This window comes from Porites lutea, chromosome 6 (assembly GCF_958299795.1).
Source record: "Porites lutea chromosome 6, jaPorLute2.1, whole genome shotgun sequence".
Classification (NCBI taxonomy): Eukaryota; Metazoa; Cnidaria; class Anthozoa; order Scleractinia; family Poritidae; genus Porites; species Porites lutea.
In genome coordinates this window covers 16,053,186-16,072,507 of record NC_133206.1, presented here as the reverse complement: position 1 = coordinate 16,072,507, position 19,322 = coordinate 16,053,186, and the positions used below count along the sequence as shown (strand labels likewise).

The 19,322-nt window shown below is 37.5% G+C and overlaps 1 protein-coding gene and 1 long non-coding RNA gene across 3 annotated transcripts; one reads left to right on the top strand and one right to left on the bottom strand.

Annotated features, from left to right (window-relative positions):
- Positions 1–1,692: 1,692 nt before the first annotated feature.
- On the bottom strand, positions 1,693–9,446 carry LOC140940879 (serine/arginine-rich splicing factor 4-like). Of its 2 annotated transcripts, none has more exons than XM_073389844.1 (8): positions 9,246–9,446; positions 9,060–9,130; positions 7,532–7,630; positions 6,409–6,487; positions 4,799–4,878; positions 4,181–4,274; positions 2,993–3,117; positions 1,693–2,251 (listed from the first exon to the last, which is right to left on the bottom strand). In XM_073389844.1, exons 1-8 carry the CDS (start codon positions 9,363–9,365, stop codon positions 2,119–2,121), a joined length of 801 nt encoding a protein of 266 aa, XP_073245945.1. In that variant the 5' UTR covers positions 9,366–9,446; the 3' UTR covers positions 1,693–2,118. The 2 variants fall into 2 exon arrangements, with proteins under 2 accessions (XP_073245945.1, XP_073245946.1); XM_073389845.1 differs by having other exon boundaries at positions 6,409–6,478.
- Positions 9,447–15,200: 5,754 nt separating this feature from the next.
- On the top strand, positions 15,201–16,717 carry LOC140940967 (uncharacterized). The gene is made up of 2 exons (XR_012166394.1): positions 15,201–15,450; positions 15,654–16,717. It is a non-coding gene; the product is annotated as an uncharacterized lncRNA (long non-coding RNA).
- The last annotated feature ends 2,605 nt before the right edge of the window (positions 16,718–19,322 follow it).

Sequence of the window (19,322 nt, the reverse complement as noted above, 5' to 3'; positions counted from 1 at the left end):
GACTGGAGTTTCACAAAACTGGTTTTCAGAATTTTATCTCTCACATTGGCCAGAGCTTCAGGAAGAGCTTTTCTCCATTGCAACCCACAGATGTGCTCATTGCAATATTATTATTGAAAGGATCCTTGCTGGAAAATGTTTCAGCGTGGCCACAGACAACCAAAACAATGAGTTTAAGCTGTTGGTATGTTGGTAACAGTGGGTCAGACACACCAAGGAGTTAGTGCTAGAATGAACAAACTCAAAAATGAACTTTGTTAATCAAAACAAAAGGGTTGTTTGGTATGAAAGGGCAATTTGAACAATTTTTAGAGCAAATGACATAAAAATCCCAATGCTTTTATACTTGTGTCATAATCTTCTTCCACCTGCAGTTGAGAACATTGTTCAGATCTCATTCTCAAGACTAATTGAACCACGATCATTTCAAAAAAAATAAAACTTGGTGATTAACCCTTGGCAGTATTTGTAGCACTAATGATAATGTGGCCGAGCAAATCCCTGGAACAAAAACTTCCAATCAAACAAAATGGGGTTAAGAATCCCAACTGGGGGGAGGAAACCAGTTGGATGTTTACAAGGGTGTTTGAGGATTTGAACTTGGGATTGCCGCAAACAAATCCAGCTAGCGGTCAGGGTGGGACTTGAACTCGGGCCCCTGAATTGCAAGTCCAGTGCTCTGACCACCTAGCCATGTGGCATCCTCAATTTACCTGAGCTGTTGCTTTGGGTGGGAGTATCAGGTGATAGGGGGTGGGTTGAGAGGAGGCTTCCTCCCAGCCCCTCTCCCTTGGGGCACTTCAAACTAAGATGGCCACCAGATGAACTTACAGAAAAATACTTAAAACCCGGGGCCTCTGAATTGCAAGGCCAGTGCTCTAACCACCCAGTCACATGGCATCCTCAATTTACCTGAGCTGTTGTTTTGGGTGGGAGTATCGGGTGGCAGGGGGTGGGTTGAGAGGAGGCTTCCTCCCAGTCCCTCTCCCTTGCGGCACTTGAAACTAAGATGGCCACCAGATGAACTTACAGAAAAATAGGAGACTGTAAACAGCCTATGATTTGTTCTTTGTCCAATAACAATAATTGCTTTTTTAGCTTAATTATTAATCTGGAAAAAGCACTGTACCGAAGGGGTGCCAAAGAAAAGGCCCTTACGTTTGCTTGAGAAGCAGAGGGTGTATTTGACTTAGGCTTGAGAGCACCAGCAGCGAGAAACGTATTAAGTGCTGGTTTTCTCAGCACTAAATTCTGTCACCGAAACCATAAAAATGATGGGTAGTAACCCAAATGTTATCTCTGTATTAAAGCGGAGCTCCACGCGCACTGTTCGTGTGTGCGAGCGGAGCCCCATTGCTAACAATGATTATATTTGGTTATCTATCCATCCAAGCAATTTTGGTAGTCACGTGACTGTACGCCCATCCGTCTGCACCACACGGCAACCAATGTGAAATCTCTCTAGTGTGATAGCCTGCAGGCAATCTTGTGCCCAGAGTCTTCTGGCTCCTATGAACAGCAGACACATTTCCGGTTGTCGCTAAAGAAGAGGGTAAGAAGCGACGACTGGAGATGTGTCTGCTGTTCAAAGGCTAAGCAAGATAAGGACCTTCGCAAGCAAAGTGTGAGTCAGAGTTCTTGTTCAAAGGACAAACAGAAAAACAATTTTAGTGTAAGTAAATAGATACATACTTTGTTTTAATTCACAAATTTTATTCAAAGCAACAGTTCAACAAAACAAATGGACAATATATTTTATAACACTTATCTATTGAAAAAATTATATTCATACAATATGCAGGGACTATGAGCTCATAAATATTATTGCTACCTTAAGTGCAGACTTTTAAAAAGTAAACATAAAAAAATCATTAATATCAACTATTCTGAGGAAAGAAATGCACATTATAAGCCAGGAAGCAAAACCTACATGTGACAGTAATGAATATTAAACTAACGTGTCGACCAAAGTAAATCATTCATTCTTACATCACTTGTTTTAAAAAAGGTTAAGTGGAAGTTTAACAGAACTTTATCGAAGTCAATACAATAAGCGCCATGGCTTTGCAAAAATTAGGAACAATTTATGTAACAAAATCTGTCCCATAATGCACATGATCAGTTGTCACTGTCTTCCTGCTTCCCACCAGGTGATGCACCTCGTGGAGAGGACGGGGATGGTGAACGAGACTGCTTCTGGGCACGTGCAGGGGACCTTGAGGCTGAACGACTCTTAGAACGGGACAAAGACCTACAAACAAACACCAATGATTTAAAATTAAATCAACTACTGTGGAACTGTGAATGATAAAACGAAATGAAAAGGGATGCCACTACAAAAGTTTAGTTGTATCAGTGTGCAAAGAAAGTCCTGTCCGATAGCCTGGGGCTAGTGGATTTTGCTATCGGGCTAGTGACTTTTGTTCTAAGCTTGCCGGACGGGCAAGTGCTGTTGTTTGGGAAATTCAAATTACAGAAGGATTGTAATCAATCCTACTAATCAAAAAGGATTTGGGGGCTAGTTGAAATGACTTGTGGGCTAGTACATTCTAGCTACAGCTTGCCCGAATGGCAGGCTTTACAACTGACTTTCTTTGCACCCTTGTTGTATTGAGGTTCTTTTCCAAATGTTTTACATGTACCATTACTGGTGGTGGGGTGAAGATTACCACTTGTAATACAGATGACTTTGTTATACAAAGGTTTGTTATAATTATCGAGGTTCCACTGTACAGCTACCATACATTTTATTGCCTTTACCTTGCTCCTTTACCTTGCTGCATTGAGCTTAACTACTAGGCAGGAACCAAACAAGCTATGACCTCAATAACAAACAGGTTAATTACAGAATCTAAAACTGAGTGTACAGGAATAACTTCCTTGAACTATTCACTTCAGATGTTAAACTACTTGTTCAAACACTCACTACTATACATAACTACTGGGCAGTGTATATAAAATGCTCTCTTAACAGATGTGTACAGTACGTTACCTTGATCGTCTTTTTGGCGAACGAGAGCGAGAACGTGACCTTGATCTGGAGCGTGAGCGTGACCTAGATCGAGATCTTCTGCTGTAGCCACCACGTCTAGGAGGGGAGCCACTGCGACCTTTATCCTACAAAGTAAAAAAAAAAAAAACATTTTAAAATAGCTGATCATGACAGTAAGTTTTAAATAATATTTGACTGATAAATGATACCACTTTATTTTTAACAGCTTAATCCTTTACCTCAAGAATGGTAACAAACAATTTTATTGACATAAGAACATACCATAGCAATGATATTAAAGAGTTTTTAACTCAGGACGAAGTAATAATATTATAACAAAACAAATGGGTCAAAAACTACGTTACAGCAACAAGTGTAACAAGTGCGGGGCTATCTAGACAAAGTTGACCAATCGGATTACAGGAAAATAATACATTCCAAGAAAGTTAGTTGTCAATCATAATTGAAATAAATGACAACCTACAGACCTGACCTTTTGAACCCGCTAATAAAAAGCCCATGTTTCCTAAGAGGTCCATTAGTAGAGTGAATGTTGCGGTCGAAAACAGTAAACTTTAGTTTAATTTTTGACTTTTGGTCATGATGTTATTACAATGTGCGGCAATGGTAGTGAAGAAATTGCTGGTAGATGACAAAATATCAGCTTCTGTCAGACAAATATGTCTCCTGGGGCAGATTTATTCAAAACTGGGTTCAAATAACCCAGAGTTAGTGCAAGATTTGAATTCAGATTTGAAAGGTTAAAAAACATTTCAGTTTTGATTCTTTTTGTGTACAAGTTGATGTCTGGAAGTGCTAAAAATAACAGAGAAAATTATCCGAGAAAATGCTTTTGAACATAAGAAAAAGAAACCCGGGTTTAGTGCCAATCAGGCTTTAAACAACAGGGCCCTGGGTGTTATGTAAAGTCTCAAACAGAAAAACATTGTCTGGTGAAACATTTTGCTTTATTGGAAAACGTTTGCTTTCAGTGTTTAAATTTTGTGTTTTAAGTAAGTTGTTTTATTACGAACTCCTGCTTGGCCAACAACCAACTTTCTTGAAACATAGTTATTTTCCTGTAATCTGATTGGTCAACTTTGTCTAAGTGGCCCTGGTTACAGTACTTTCTGATTTGTATACTTCTCAAAACAAGAAGACAGGCACAATGGGGCTACATGCACTTACTTCAACCAGCCGTATCTTGCGGCCACCAAGTTCTGTGTTATCTGCCTTCCTGATACACTCATTCATATCTTCACGAGATTCAAATTCTACAGTGCTACGAGGAAAAAATGAAGAATATTATGCCATAAATGTTATCTCTTCTCAATTGTAACTTCTCAATTAAAGCATTAGTGATTTGATTAGCAAATAATTAACAATTATTGGACGAGGTTGAGCAAAATATCGTGATTTGTCAGTGGCGAACAGATCAATTATCAAATAATCAGTGTCTTACACATCAAATAATATTGATGTGCGACACTGGCAAATCACGAAGTTTTGAGATAAGCGAGTTCAATAATAAAATTATTATTACTTTATCATTCAATCACCAAGTTTGTCTTTTAATGAATATCTTCGGGAAGCAAAGCGATCTTCCTTTTTTCACGCAAGAACGATCACGCATGGTTTTGTTTACGCATGAGCAGAATATTATTTGCAGCCAAACACAGTTGGACAACATTGCGCATGAGGACACCATTATTTGTAGGCAGTTATTTGCAGGTCACGTGGTGGGCTTTCGGCCAACAAAAAGGAAGAAAAGTTTGCATCGAATGATAATTCAGTTTATTCACTTACCCTTCTCCAACCCTCTTCTTGTGTGCATCAGCATATGTTAGTTTTGCATTGCTCATCTGTCGAAGATGGTCTTTGAGGTCCTGTGAAGATAACACATGTACAAAAAGATGTCAATGTTTTGGCAGTAGAAAAATGACAACGATACATGTACCCTTAACGACAATAATTGTCCTTGATTTTTCGTTCAGAAAATTCTACGCTAAAATTGAAAGACTATTTTATTAATTATTTTGGTGATGTTATCTCACTAATTTCTTTCGAATGTTTTTAAACTTGAATCACCAGAGTTTGCTTATGTCGACATACAAATCAAACTAATCCCTTGGCAGTTCAAATGAGGCAAACTTTATTAATGACCCTTCAAAATGCTTCAAAAAATTAAAATTAGTTTATCAAAGTTGTAACCGCCTAGAACGAAATTAAAATGTCAAAATAGTTATAGTAAAATGTTTTTTTTTTCTTCTGTCAAAACTCTTTAATCATCTTTCTTGATCATTTCAAACCAACTGTCTTCTCTGTCTTACCTGAATACCAACTTTCTTCAATTTCTCATAAATCACAGTTTTAGATTAGTATCCCTCACACAGATGACAAGAAGGCTTCCCATCTATCACTGTACCCATATCACTATAGTCACTTCACATCCTTAATTCGCACGCTTTCACAACCATCGCAAGGTAGTGACACATTAAAGGAACCTCTCTCAAAACAGCCAACATCTCTTTAGTAATGTTTGCTTAGTCAATATCAAGCGCTTATTCCTTAATGCCCTGTCAACAAACAAATAAAAATTTAAGAATGGGAACCTTTGCTGACTGTTTTCATTCAAAAGCCTCTATGCTCAAGCACAAAGCAATAATCTAATTCTTTATATCCCCTTAATTCTGTTTTATATTATTTACAATAAATGTACTAGTTGGACACACAAACTGCCACAGAAATTCTGAGTTCTCTTAGTTTTACATGTTACAGTTTAAAATTATATTCAAGATAACATTTTTTAACCAATGTTGATTCTCAATTTCCTTTGTCTTCTGGCCCTAATTCGAATAATTAGGGCTTGGAGACAAAGTAAACAGGGAATCAACTCAGGTTAAAAAATTTTAAACCTTCAACATATGTACCAGCACAGATAATAGCAAAAACAAAGAGACAAAAAAAATTGTCTTGTTTGGAGTTATTTTCTGTTTCTTTGTTAAATGTACTCTGTGCAACTACATACATAGAGACGAAACCAGAATAGGTAATTCACTAACCAATTTGTCACAAACATGTAATATGCAATAATTTATTACAAACATCACATATACTCTATGTGGACAGGAGGTTTTACATACAAACATTGTCAGTGAGCACTGAACTCGATGCCACAACTTACAACAACATTACTTGAGGATTGCAAAAAATAATAATGTCTTAATTAATACAATATTATAAAGAAAGAACTGGGAAAAAACGGGCCCTTGCTAGACTTAAATACATGGAAGTGAAATTACACGTAACTCTCCACATGTAATAATATCAGCATCCTGATTCGTCTGTTATAGAAAACAAGAACATTAACCTAAATTAAGAATTAGGCCCTATTATAAAGCAATCTACAAAATCACCTGCCAGCTCGTGCGACTTGACATATTCTCCACGATCACCCTGTACTGTGTTCTCACAGGCGGACCATACCTGGACCCCCAGCAAGAGGAAATAAAGAAAAAATGTATAAATACATGTCTTGCATACTCTTCTGCAACATGAAAGGATACTCACCCTGACAAGGGAATAAGTGGAATTTTTTTTCCATGTTCAAATTGGAGGGAAGAACAGTTGAAACTATTCAATTGTAAATAATCAAAGCAAAAAGTTCAAATACACATATTATGTGGAGATTTTTTCAACAGCATTTTATTTTAATAATTTGGAGGTACACATGTACTCTACTTCTCAAAGTGGTAAAGTATTTATTTCTTCAATACATGTATCTGTTTAAAAGTCTTACAACTTTCAATTTTATTATTCCCAACTAAATTTCAGCTCATGCACAGATCAAAACACCGGTGGGAATTCTGCAAGACTGCCTCACTTCACTGCCTCTTTGAAACACAGTGCTGAGCAGGTTACATTGGAGAGAAAAATAATTGATACTAAAATAGACCTTGCATTTATTCAATGTGCTTTCTTAAGACAAAAAATCCCCACAATTGGGATCACATGTATTACTCACTTTTCAAGGTCAGAGGGTTTAACTTAAGAAACATATTCAAGGTCACTGATACTAATGCTATTCCGCTTCTAATGACATAAGTTCTTAGCAAAATCAACTATAGCAGCCATGCATTAATGTGATTGGTCACATAACAGACCTTCAACTGTTCAAACGTCGATCTTTTCATGTACTGAACCTAATCCCTTCAATTGAGTACATCAAGAGAATCATCGACACTTGAATCAGTTAAGTCTGACATATCTAATTTGGGTCGACCTATGATTAAAGTTCAAGTGACCCACATGGGAATTTCGACTGCAGAGCAACTTGATTTCAAACGTCGAACTTTTCACGTGCCGAACCTAATGCAAAAATTACTATAATTTACATTGCAGACCATTGTACATCAAGATCATGCCGAATCAACCGTTGAACTTACATCATTTGGGTCGACCCAAACAGCTATTAGGTTAGGTGTACATGAAAATTTCAACGTTTGAGCTGGGCCTAAAAGAGCACATCTATGTTATTACTTGTCAAGCCAGCCTGGTCTTCTTCCCCCTCTAAAACCACCTCTGCTTCCTCCACCTCCACCTCCAGCTCTTTTGCCTCGGGCCAACTCAAGTGCAACACTGCAATCAATAATAATAATATTACTTGCTTAAGTTATTCGTTCATAACAAGGTAGGGTAATGGAAACTAAAATTTTGCAGCACTCATCAACTAGACGTGTGACATTTAAATTGCACTCGCCCAGATCTGTTTTCAATCGCCCAGTCTCCGCCGTTAAAAAAATAGACCCTCCTCACTGCATAGAGGTTCACTCGCCGCCACTCCCTGAAACAGACCTTAATTCCAAACAAAAAGAAAACAGGAATAAACTTACATGTACCTCGAGCAAAAGTGTTGCAATCATACACTAAAAGCAGAGGGAAAGCGCCATTACTTTGTACAACCTCATTCTTCATGAAACAATCATCGAAGCAAAGGCCATGTTGTCTGTTTACAAACTTATTTTAAAAATACAAACCAGGGCTGACAGACACTTCAGAATGGTAAGCTTTTGGCTTAAGGACAGTGTAGATTACTATCAAGTAGAAAGTGAAAAGTGACGAAAATTTTGGCTGTTTTCTCAGGCTAAAGTTTTTTTAAACATATCAAGAAAGTCAAAAATACATTTTGCTTATAGACAGAATGAAAGCAATCTGGGGTAAAGTTTCCTACGCCTAGGGATGAATATCAATAGCCAGTTGTTCCTTTTTTTTTTCCTACGTTTGCTTATACATCAGTGATTTTTATAACATAACCAAGATAGTGCGCGTTCTGATTGGTGAAAAACCTATGGTTTATTGTGCCAGTAAACGCATAGAAAACTTAAAGTTATGTTATAAAAGCAATAGACCACACTTTCTATGGGTTTACAGGCGTGATAACCGACTTGGGATATTTGGCTCATGATTTACAAACTTTCTGCGTGTTCTCCCACCATCCTGCGTGGTTTATCACACTGGTAAACCCATAGGCTAGCTAGAGACCACCTTAGGGACAGAAGTCAGTGGTCCCTGAAGAACACGTTATGTGCAGGTGGGTATTTAAGGTACAGTAAGTGTAGAATTTTGTTTATTGTTTGCTTCTAAATGGCCTTTGTGAAAGATATCAGACAGATTTAACAGAGACAACGCAACGTCAAAAAGAAGGCGAAAGAGCACGGAAAGGACTCAACTCAACTTCGCTGTCAATCTGCCGCTCTGTTATTGGTCAATCGATTTTTAGATCGGCGTGCGTTGTCCAGTTCCAGAAAGGAAGGCAATTTCTGGTCTATTGCTTAGATAATTCATAAGGAAATAACTATTAATTATTACTTTAAGTTATCATTTAAATCTAAAGCAAAACTCTTAACTCTAATAAATATGAAGCTTGCTTTCACCTACTGACGTTTACAAAGGTTGTTGAATAACTGATAAGACATAACCTACGTAGATTATTCTGTATTCAAAAGATATTACAAAAACGTTTTATGCAAATTGACACTTTGTGATACTTTATTAATGAATCCCCCACCTTTCTCCCAGGAGTTCTTTGCCGTTTAAATCAGCAATTGCGTCGTCTGCATCTCGGTAATCATCAAACTCCTAAAGAAGCCCGAAACTGGTAAGCAAAGACCACGCTCTTACAAAAAACAAGACATTTGAGCTTGTAAACTAAGCGTAAGTTATTTTAGCTTATGCTTGCACACTGGTATCTCACCACAAATCCATAACCTCTTTTCAAGCTGATATCTCTCACTTTGCCATAACCTCGAAGGAACTTCTCAACATCACTTTCTCTGGCACTCATTGAAAGTCTTCCTATAAAAACGCGAGTCATCTTGATCAATTGAATCGCGGAAAATAGCGTGGACGTACGGTAATGGCTGCCTTGCGAAACGACGCTCCTCACATCACATGTGGTGTCTCACGTGACTTACCTCTCCGCCAGACAGCTTCGTGCAATCGCAAGGACACGAAAATTCCCCGAAAGCCTTGCAGGCACATCGTCGGCCGTCGGAATTTGATCGAATTACAAACCATCTGATATTGAGAGCCTTTCGAAAATGATTTGATCAAAAAGTTAAACGCTAAAAGATTTGTAAAAACACAGCATGGCAACAACAGAACAAAGACTGACCATCTTTTCAAAGTTCTGAGGAAATGTAACAGCAAGTTTGATTGCTTAGTGTACGAGATGTTATACATAAAGGACATCAAGCCTTCTCTTAACACGCAAGCCGACTCCATTTGCGTCAAACTATTTACATGACACTTTCGTACATTTCTTATTTTTTTCTCTTATTGTGTTTTTTACCTAGGGAATTATACCCATTGGACCCGCAAATGTTTTATGTATTGTTTCAGATTTTATATATTCGTTTTACACCTTATACTTTCTCACTTTTTAACTTGATAATGGCGTAACGTAGCGCCGAAATGTCGTTCACTTTTTAAAATGTTTTTTAAATGTATTTTAAAAATCTTTTAGCGTTTAACTTTTTGATCAAATACATGGGAACTGTTGTGTTTTTTGGCATTGATTTCTGCAAGAGAGAATTATTCCGCTCTTCTTTCTGGCAGGCTTTGTCAATTTTAGAAACTTTAAAGCTGGGAGACACTGACAATTTTCTTGATAGTACGATGTACCGGCCCACCGGCTACCTGGGGAGTTCACCCGTCTTCAGGCCAAGCCATGAGTAACAGGCGTACGAACAGACCAGCTCTTCTTCATCCATGTAAGGATGCATCAATACTAACGTGTGACTGATTTTGGGACCTATATTCGCAATAAAAAGAAGATTACTAAAACCGCTATGTTGCTGACTTTTTGTTGAGTCGAAGTACTCTTACATAAAAGAACAGTGTATTAGAAACTATTTATTTAAATGTCTTACGAGACTGTTACCTATATGCTTTTGACTTTAGATGGTTTGGAAGGTAAATTATTCGATTGACATTCCACAAAGATCCGAATAACTGTTGAATCTTTGAGCTAAATACTCTCTACTGATTTCATTATCGTTCATTCCATTTCTTATTGGCTCAAATCCTCCCGCTATAATTCTTCATAACCCACTAGCGTTGACCAAATTTGGAAGACCTTTGCGATAGGCTTAGCTGGAGTCTTAGCTATAAAATTCCGGCGGGAATTTTTTAGATCTTTAGGCGTTTAAAACATTTTAAGAAAGTCTGGAGATTTTTGTAGATGAATACAGCGAGTTTTAAGATTTTTAGAACTCTGAGATGCGTAAAAATATATTTAATGATTGGAATTAGATAAGTAATGTTTTTGCTGGTGCTTTTAGCCAAGAGGCCTCATGGCGTCATAAGCAGCGTTTTAATTTTATTGTTCAATGACAGCAATTATGCCGGACTTATGTTATCCACAATAACTGTAATGTAGACAGTTCTTCTTACTTGCCACGACTTATCCGGGTACTAGTAGTTTTTTGGTGATTCAGGGGATTATTGCAGTTAGGCCTAGTTTGCGATATCCGGTAAAATGACGTCAATAGTACAGGATATCGCTAGAAAAAGGGACGGCAACCGAATAGGTTGCGTTTAATACTTAAGCTGTTTCGCTGTCGGTAGGAACTTGAAGTGATGACAGAAAATTTCACACATAGTCGCGAAAAAGAAATCAAGCCGAACTTCTGTCTTAAGGTGATTCCCTAGTAAAAGAACCTAACATAGATTGTCGATGAAACTTGGTACACTGATGTAAAAAATAAAGAAGATGATAAAAAGGTAATAAAAAGTGAGGGTCACCGTGCTCGTTTTGACGTCACAATGCTGACAAATACGGCTATTTTGGACCCTTTAACAAAAACCGCGCGCAGCCCAAAACTAGACAAAAAGGAAAGATATTTTCAATGATGCATGTGGTATGGCACAGAATTTGACCTTAATGTATTGTTTATCCACTTACGTAACAGAAAAATGCCTTTTAATGCCCTTGTTTTTACTTTACGCTCCAAAGTAGAATTAAATTGGACACGGGCTATTCGACACGTGATAGCTCAATCCGTAAAATTTAGTAAAATTGCAAAAAAACTGAACATAGATTTGTGCCAATTTTTTTCTCACCGAAAGGAAGCACTGTCCTTATTAAAATCATGAAATGAAAAATGGGGGTCACCGTACTCGTTTTTGCGGTAGAGCTGCAGAACGTGCGCGCCAAATGCATTTTCCTTGATTTTTGAGAGAGGACTGGGGCGAGTTTCGAAATAGAATGTATGCAAAAGGGGGAAGAAAGTATTAAAAAATCCGTTTTTACAGAATTTACATCGAGATATCACATTTAGGACACAATGTGATAAAGAAAGCGTTTAAATGAAAATCAAAGTGAATAAGCACTAACATCCACTATCGAGGTTCTCCGTGAGGAAGTCGAACTCAGCAACACGCTTACTGCTTACGTTATGCACATTCCCACCACATTGAGTCTCACCTCGGAAAAAAACAACCGCAAGCAAAAATTGCAATAGAGTTTCTCTTCGGTCAACTTCATTTTAATGATGTTACTTCACATGCTCTTTTTTACGGAGGTTATCTTATTATGCGCAGTAAGAGCAACCTCGTCCCCAGGGCTTTTCCCTTAAAAAATGGGTGGGGCCCACCCATTTTTTAAGGGAAAAGCCCTGGGGACGAGGTTGCAGTAAGAGATGCGCAGTGCAAAACCTGGGAATCACCTTAAAACATAGCAAGAACAGCAAAAATACAACTAGACGGATAAGCAATTGCTATTTCAAGAATATCTGCTAAACTGAAAATCCCTTTATATCTTGAATTTTTATGATCTACTATATTATCGGTCTCGGAGGTTGTTATCCGTTTCTGCCGATCTACATAATTTTTCAGTTCACCTTCAGCCTCATTCAATAACTGCTAAAAAGCTGTAAATTTTTACCCTTTGGCTGGCATATCTTTATCTTTTTAACATTTCTTATCTAACTAAGGAGAACAATGAATTAAAACTGGCAAACGCAAAATGGGTGGTGTGCGTCCTTGGACGCACATACGCCCGTGCGTACAGCTGTAATTTGGCTGGAAAAAAATATTGATATATTTTTTTTTGTTTGTTCCTGAAAAAAAAAATCATTAAATCGGGATGACTCTTTAATTTTTCGCATTATATTGGTGTCTTTGTGTTAGTATATCCTTTATCATTTTATTATTCCATAACGCTCCCATGCCGGTAAATTAAACAACTAACTGCTGCATTTTCGATCTTCGTATTTATTTACCAAAAATGTCCTACAGAAAACGCAGGAAAGGCATTTCCGAGACCCTAAATTCAAAAATTTTCTCGAGGAAGATGCCTCCAGACCCCCTAGTTTGGAGCGCCTATTGCGCTCTAACTTTTCTTTCCTTGCGTACACCTTCAAAATCCCTCGCTTCGTCTCTGGAAAATTTCCTAGGAATGGCAATTTTCTTTTGATTGTTCGCCTTTCTCTAACCAGTCTATTCTTCTCTTTTTTTCTCTCGAAGACATCTTTTAATTTATTGCAATGCTGACCCGAAAATCATAAAACAGATTCCAAGCTCTATTTGAATGGAAACTGGGCAACAGAGCCTGATAATGAACAAATTTGTAGGTCTGTACTCTTTTCGGGGAAAAAACAAATTGCAAGAAACTGGCTCTGACCTCTCTATCGTCATTGTTTTAAATAGAATATTTGTCTATTTGATTAAATGGGAAAGGGAAAGTCCCTAGCAATGATGAATCAGTAGTACATGAATTTTTAATCCCGTAAAATGAAAAGTGATTTACAATCGAAAGATCGTTACTTCTTTGAACTAGACGATTTGTTGAGTACCAAAGAATGGACTGAGGCTCATTTGATAAACCGTTGCCTGTTTTCATTGTTAATAACTGCGAAAAATGTTGAAAAAAACCGACTAATGATAGAATAACGCGACTCAAGCGCTGGAACGTTCACTGTCAGCAGGTGTTAAAGATTCAAAGGATAAAGATTTTTTTCTAGAATTTGTTGCGAATATAAAGTAAAAGTTTGGAGGAAGTACTAAAGGAGTTTTAAAATCTATCATAATTTGTTTTTGTCGAGGAGGAGTTTTGGCTAATTTTTTAAAACTAAATTAGAATATTCCTTTCTGGCAAATTCAACTTTTGTATTGTTATTTATATTACAAATCAACTAGGTTAGTTGGTAGAATAATAAAGCGCCGGTCTAAGGACAAAACAAAATCTCGAAGTATTTTTTTTTTTTAGCTGGCACAGTACAACTAATTACTAACTATTAATTTGGAATGCATGGAAATTGTTTTTTTTAGGCAATTGTTTGTAATATCAATGAACAAATTTGCTAACAAGCAACTTTGACCGCCGGCAAAAGGATGACGGTACGCTAAGATGCCGTGGCATTTTGTTTGGGCTTCGCACAGCACGCGAGGCGTCAGGTTGAGGCGAGAAAAACCGCACGAAATACAACAATAAATTTAGAAACATAAAAAGCTGGTTCCGAAACAAATTAACGTTGCTGCTAATTTAATATCCAAAAAAGGAGTCGAAAAAGGAAAAGTTTGTTTTGTGCCAGGAGGCAACCGTTTTTCCGTGTACAACGTTAATTTGCGCGACTCTACAGTTTAAGCCACCGCGAATATCGGTGACTGAGCGCGCCCTTCACCGCCAAACTTTCGGATTTTTCTAGGGATTAAAATTTTAACGAAATTGTTTCGTGAGAGTTTTTTGTATACACGCAGTGTTTACAAAGAACAGGCGACTTTCTGGCGCTTTGCGAGTATTTACTGCTAATAAAATTTAATGTCTGGGGTGATCTATTTGTTTGCAGTACACTGCTTGAGGCGCCAAAATTTCCTGAAAGAACAATCACTGGACAATGGTTGGTTTATTCTGCACCGGGCTGGCTATTAAAAAGCTGGAACAAACTTGGAATCTAGTCAGTGATATTGAATGACCTACAAGTCAGTTCCACATGCAGTAAAACGCAGCGAATCGCTGAACACTCGACACTCACGAGGCCAGTTTTTATGTCCGAGAAAGGTTTCTATCCTTCAGAAAGAAGTTTGTGTTCTCACTGCGAGAAAAGAAATCAGGTACGTTTACCAACAGACTTATTTCGGAAGTCTCTCTTTTTTTGCAGAATTAAAAGTGGAACTAAACAGCAGAAAGAACAAACAAACAGCGGTCTCCATGACAGAGTAAAAAAAAGTTGAAATGGCAAACCAATCCAAGCCCATTACTGAGTCATCATATACTTAGATTTTTTACATACTTTATTTCGAAGGCGTTACGTTTTTCTGAGTCAATAGGCTTTATCTCGAAAGTGAAAAAATAAGTTTCGTTTTGTTTCATCTGTACCCAGTTACAAAAAGAAACGAATAAAAATGGTGACATTTTCAGCATCCTCAGTACTGATTAGCAAGTATTATCACCACTTATTACTGAAAAAAGTATTAATTTCCATTTAATTCTTCGTGGGTAATTCAAGAAAACTCTTTGAAAAACTTAGATAGTTTGTTTCTTTGTTCAAATGTGCAGCGTCATGCGTTTTCCAGATGCTTGCGTGTGCTAGTTGACGTGCGTTTTCTAAACAAATAGACACGGACAATGAGTTCCATACATAAGTGACAAGTTGAAGATGACCTTGGTTTTTGCAAAAGGCATGATACCTTTTTATTTACAATTTTTTTTGCCTTACGACCAGTTCATAATAATTAAATTATTCCTCGAACGAAGAGGCAATACTCACGCGATATCATCGGGAGAACCGCAAATGTAGCTTTTAAATATAGGCGTTACATTTTCACTCATGCCAAACAAAAGGAAAAAAAAACACAAATAAACTGAATTAACTGAAGAAAGGATGCTCGCACCTCTAACTACAGCATCGCTGATCAATGTTTCTGAGTGAGAAAGTTTCCTGATGATTGCGCGCATGGTGAGTGGACCGGATTTATTAAATTAATCTGTTAATCCTCATACAGTACCAAATTCCCGACTTTTTATAAATTATTTTTTTCAGCGTACGTGCGCATTCAGTTATGATAAACAAGCATGTTTAGAGATAAGGTTTGACGTATATTTTCGTAACTTAACTTCCTTCTGATACTGAGCAAGTTCATATGAATATTCCTTTATTAGCTGTTCCCAGGATAAGGTTTTGAAAATTCCTGCAAGAGAGTGTCGACAACAACAACTGGCAAAGCAACAACAACAAAATGATCGAAGCTCTGAAGAATTCTGGAGAAAACTGCCACCGCTCTCGGACTCGGCATCTAGAAAGGCAAAGCGTTAGAGATGTTGGAAGAACATTGGCTAGTATAGGAGACAATTTGAATGAAGAGACCCTCACAAGGAGATCTACGATCATATTCTTTCTTCAGATGGGCGATCTAGGGGGTGTTTTAATGTCGTTTTTGGTACCGTCAAGTTTTTCATTCCATCATGGGGACTCTGAAATGTCTTTCTTCGTATTAATTATTCGTTTTCACGCTGGTATAAGCTTCACCCAGGTACAAGACGGATAAAAGACAGCCCCTGCTGCTTTTAAAAACAATTTTAATAGTAATAAGCCTATATACTTTTAAAGCCAGGCTTATCTCCTAAAGGAATTTCTCGTGTTTTCTGTGCTACGCGCTCTTGACGATTTGCCGCGCTTGAGGTGAAGATGAATTGCGTCAGTCGCAAAGCCGTGACACAACTTGTCTGCAAAGAGTTGGAAAAAGTTTCGAATTGAAACAACATTGAGTCACACCTAAGGAACTCACTACCAGTTTTAGGACGTAGCACGAAACTAGCAAAGGCCGCAGTTCATAATTCCTTACAAGGTCATAAACGCATTCGAGTGTGTTGGGTGTAAGTGCAAGTTGATATTGTCTGGATATGTTGAGCTAAGAAAAGGCTCTCCTCGAAACGCGATAATAGAGAAAACAAGCCTTGAGCTAAACTTATACGAACACGACCTGGAAGGTGGTTCTTTAGAACCTTGGTTTTGCTACCAAGATAGTTTGAAAAAGAGGAAAGAGCTGGGATGGACGAAGCCATCAGTTAAAGACTGATGGCCACAATAGACTTTACTAGAAGTTTCAGAAGTTGATTTCAATACCCGTTCAAAAGCAAACAGTTCTCAGTGGTTTTCAAATTTAATTAAACTGATTTGTATATACTGCAAAGTATTTATTTTTATTATAATTTATTCAGCACAATTCAGCAGGTCCACAGGCCGGTTTAACCAGGTGGTTCCGCTGCCGTGTTGAACGGCACGTTCTGTTGGTAGTCTGTAAGCAGTGTACAGCACAGTCCGGTCAAAAACGTACCATATAAGAGTAAAGAGACTCTCTATGGGAATTTTCAAATAAATCCAAGTCACGACGGTCGCTATGGGCGAAACGACTATGTTAATTGGAGATTAAGGCGACGATCGTATCAAGTTTGAGATAGTTAGAAATCTGACAAAAGTCTAATACATGCTCAGAGTTTCTGTTTTGCTTACCACAGTTGTTGCTTTTCCATTTCCTGGTTTCCGTCGTCAACGTTGTGGTTGATCGAGCTCACTAGAAGCGCTCCGAAACAATTCTTGATATGCGACGTTTTCGTTCAAAAACCGACATCTTGATGGAAGTTAAAACGCGCGAAGAAAACGACGTCCACAGGCCGGACCCATAAAGCTCGTTAAGATCAAGATAATTTATTGATTTATAGAAGCACAACTCTTATAATACAAAGTTAAATGCCGATCGAGAAAGTTATCTGAAATCATGAAAATCGCTAGACTCCCGAGTCTGAAAAATTAAGAGCTCATCAGAAAACGTCATAGATATGACGGCATTCGATAATACCGTCTGTTTTTGTTAATATAGATAATTACCCTGGTCTTTCCTTTTTTTAGAATTGAGAAATCATCAAGCCTCATCTATTTGTTGATGTGTTAAAGTGTTAAATAAATTGTTTTCTTGTAGAATTGCTTCTTTGTCAGTTTACGAGGATGGTGGGGCTTTTAATAGCGGAGAAGCCACTTGAAATTAGTGTCTGCCATTTCATAGTTCTATTCACCTGTATTTTTAAAACACTGTTAAATTTTTTAAAACACTGTTAAATTTCCTTCCAGTGACATAAAAATAAAAAAGGGCACAAAACTACGCATTACATATTGTTTGGACATAGATAGCAAGTCAACATTCCCAGGTGTTTCTATTTTCATGTCTTAGATTCAACTGATACTACCTAATTCCACCTAAATCTTTTAATCTTAAAAAACTCACTTAATTGATTTAGCCTCCCTTGTGATCTAGCAGAAACAAAACATTTTATATGACAGATATATAGTGAAATTTCATCAAAGCCTGGTACTTCCGCCCCAAAAAACAAAATCAATAGCCTTATATTAGTGAACCAGTTTAATTAAGGGCTAAATGGCCAGTCATCGAAAGACATTTTAAGACAAAATAGCCTAGTTAGATCAGTTTTCGTAGGACTGTCTAGCTGGGATGAAAAAAAAAAAAAAAATGATAACAGCTGTAAGTGAGCGATCCCTAAGTTTCTTGACTGGTTACGCGTTAGGCATTTTCAATTTCATGTGGTCTAAATTTGTCAAGCTAAGTACTAAGTAAACGGTGGATTACGACTGATGAGAGCTAAGAGAGCACCTAAGAAATAGCTGTTAAAAATAATAAAAAAGGATTATAGCATAAATATATTATCGATTTTAAGCATTCTAAGCGACTGATCGAATAAATCTCCTTCAGTGTTATACGAGAATAAAGTTCTATAGACAATTTCGTTAGTCGTAAAATCGCTGCATGATTGGTCACCGAGCAAGATTTGCAACAGTTGTTGTAAGTCATACGAAAGCAAGCAAAGAGCCCCGGTGAATATAAAATTGGCTAAATTTGGCGATGACACAGTTGACAAAATTCAGCCAAAATACGTTTACTGGTGAACATCGTCAATTGTGGAATTAAGGTAACCGTTCAATATTTTTAATCGTGGATAATCTAGCAAGAAAGAACAATATTTATAAGATCCCAATCTACGTGAATGATGACGCCTAGTAAGTGAGGATTAAACCAACAACTTCCTGATGACAGAGTGCTCGGAGACGAGAACGCTTTCGTGTCAAAATTAAATTCTCTTGTATCCGTTTCTTGATTTGCATGCATATACAAAATTATTTTCTTTTTCTTTTATTAATGAGCTAGAAAAGGACCCTTTGATCACCTAATTAACGATGCCGGTGATGTTTTTTCGGGAGGGCGATTTAGTTTAACGACGACCACGTAACTTCGATATCACTATCGGCAACAATTTGAAAAAAGTAAATACCAAAATATACTCTATACAAAGAGTACAAGTTAGGTCTAAGATATCTAATAGTTCCCTTTCAAAATAATGGTAAAGCACTCTGTTCCATATAGGAGTGTGTCTTAGAGTTACCAGTGCACGGAACGTCGATCCTCAGTGATAACAGACATAACAGCATTTGTTCCTTGATCGTTCAGTTTTCAAACCGTCGCTTGGATTATGGATGTCATTTCAGTATTTGTCGCCTCATGGTATTGCTCAGCATTCAACAACGTTCTTTAAATTCAACTATCATGGATGATCGACGCGAGTAACTCACAATGAGTCAATACAGCTGTTCTTAGGCAAGACAGCTGTCTCCACGATCCCCACGAAAGGATTCTAGTAATTTGAATATGTCAGGGGCACCCGACGACTGTTTTGTTTAAAATATGTGTTCGGGGAAGCAAAAATTGCCTAGAAAATTTCTAGATGAACGTTGCATCCATGTAAAATTTTCGAGGCTTATCT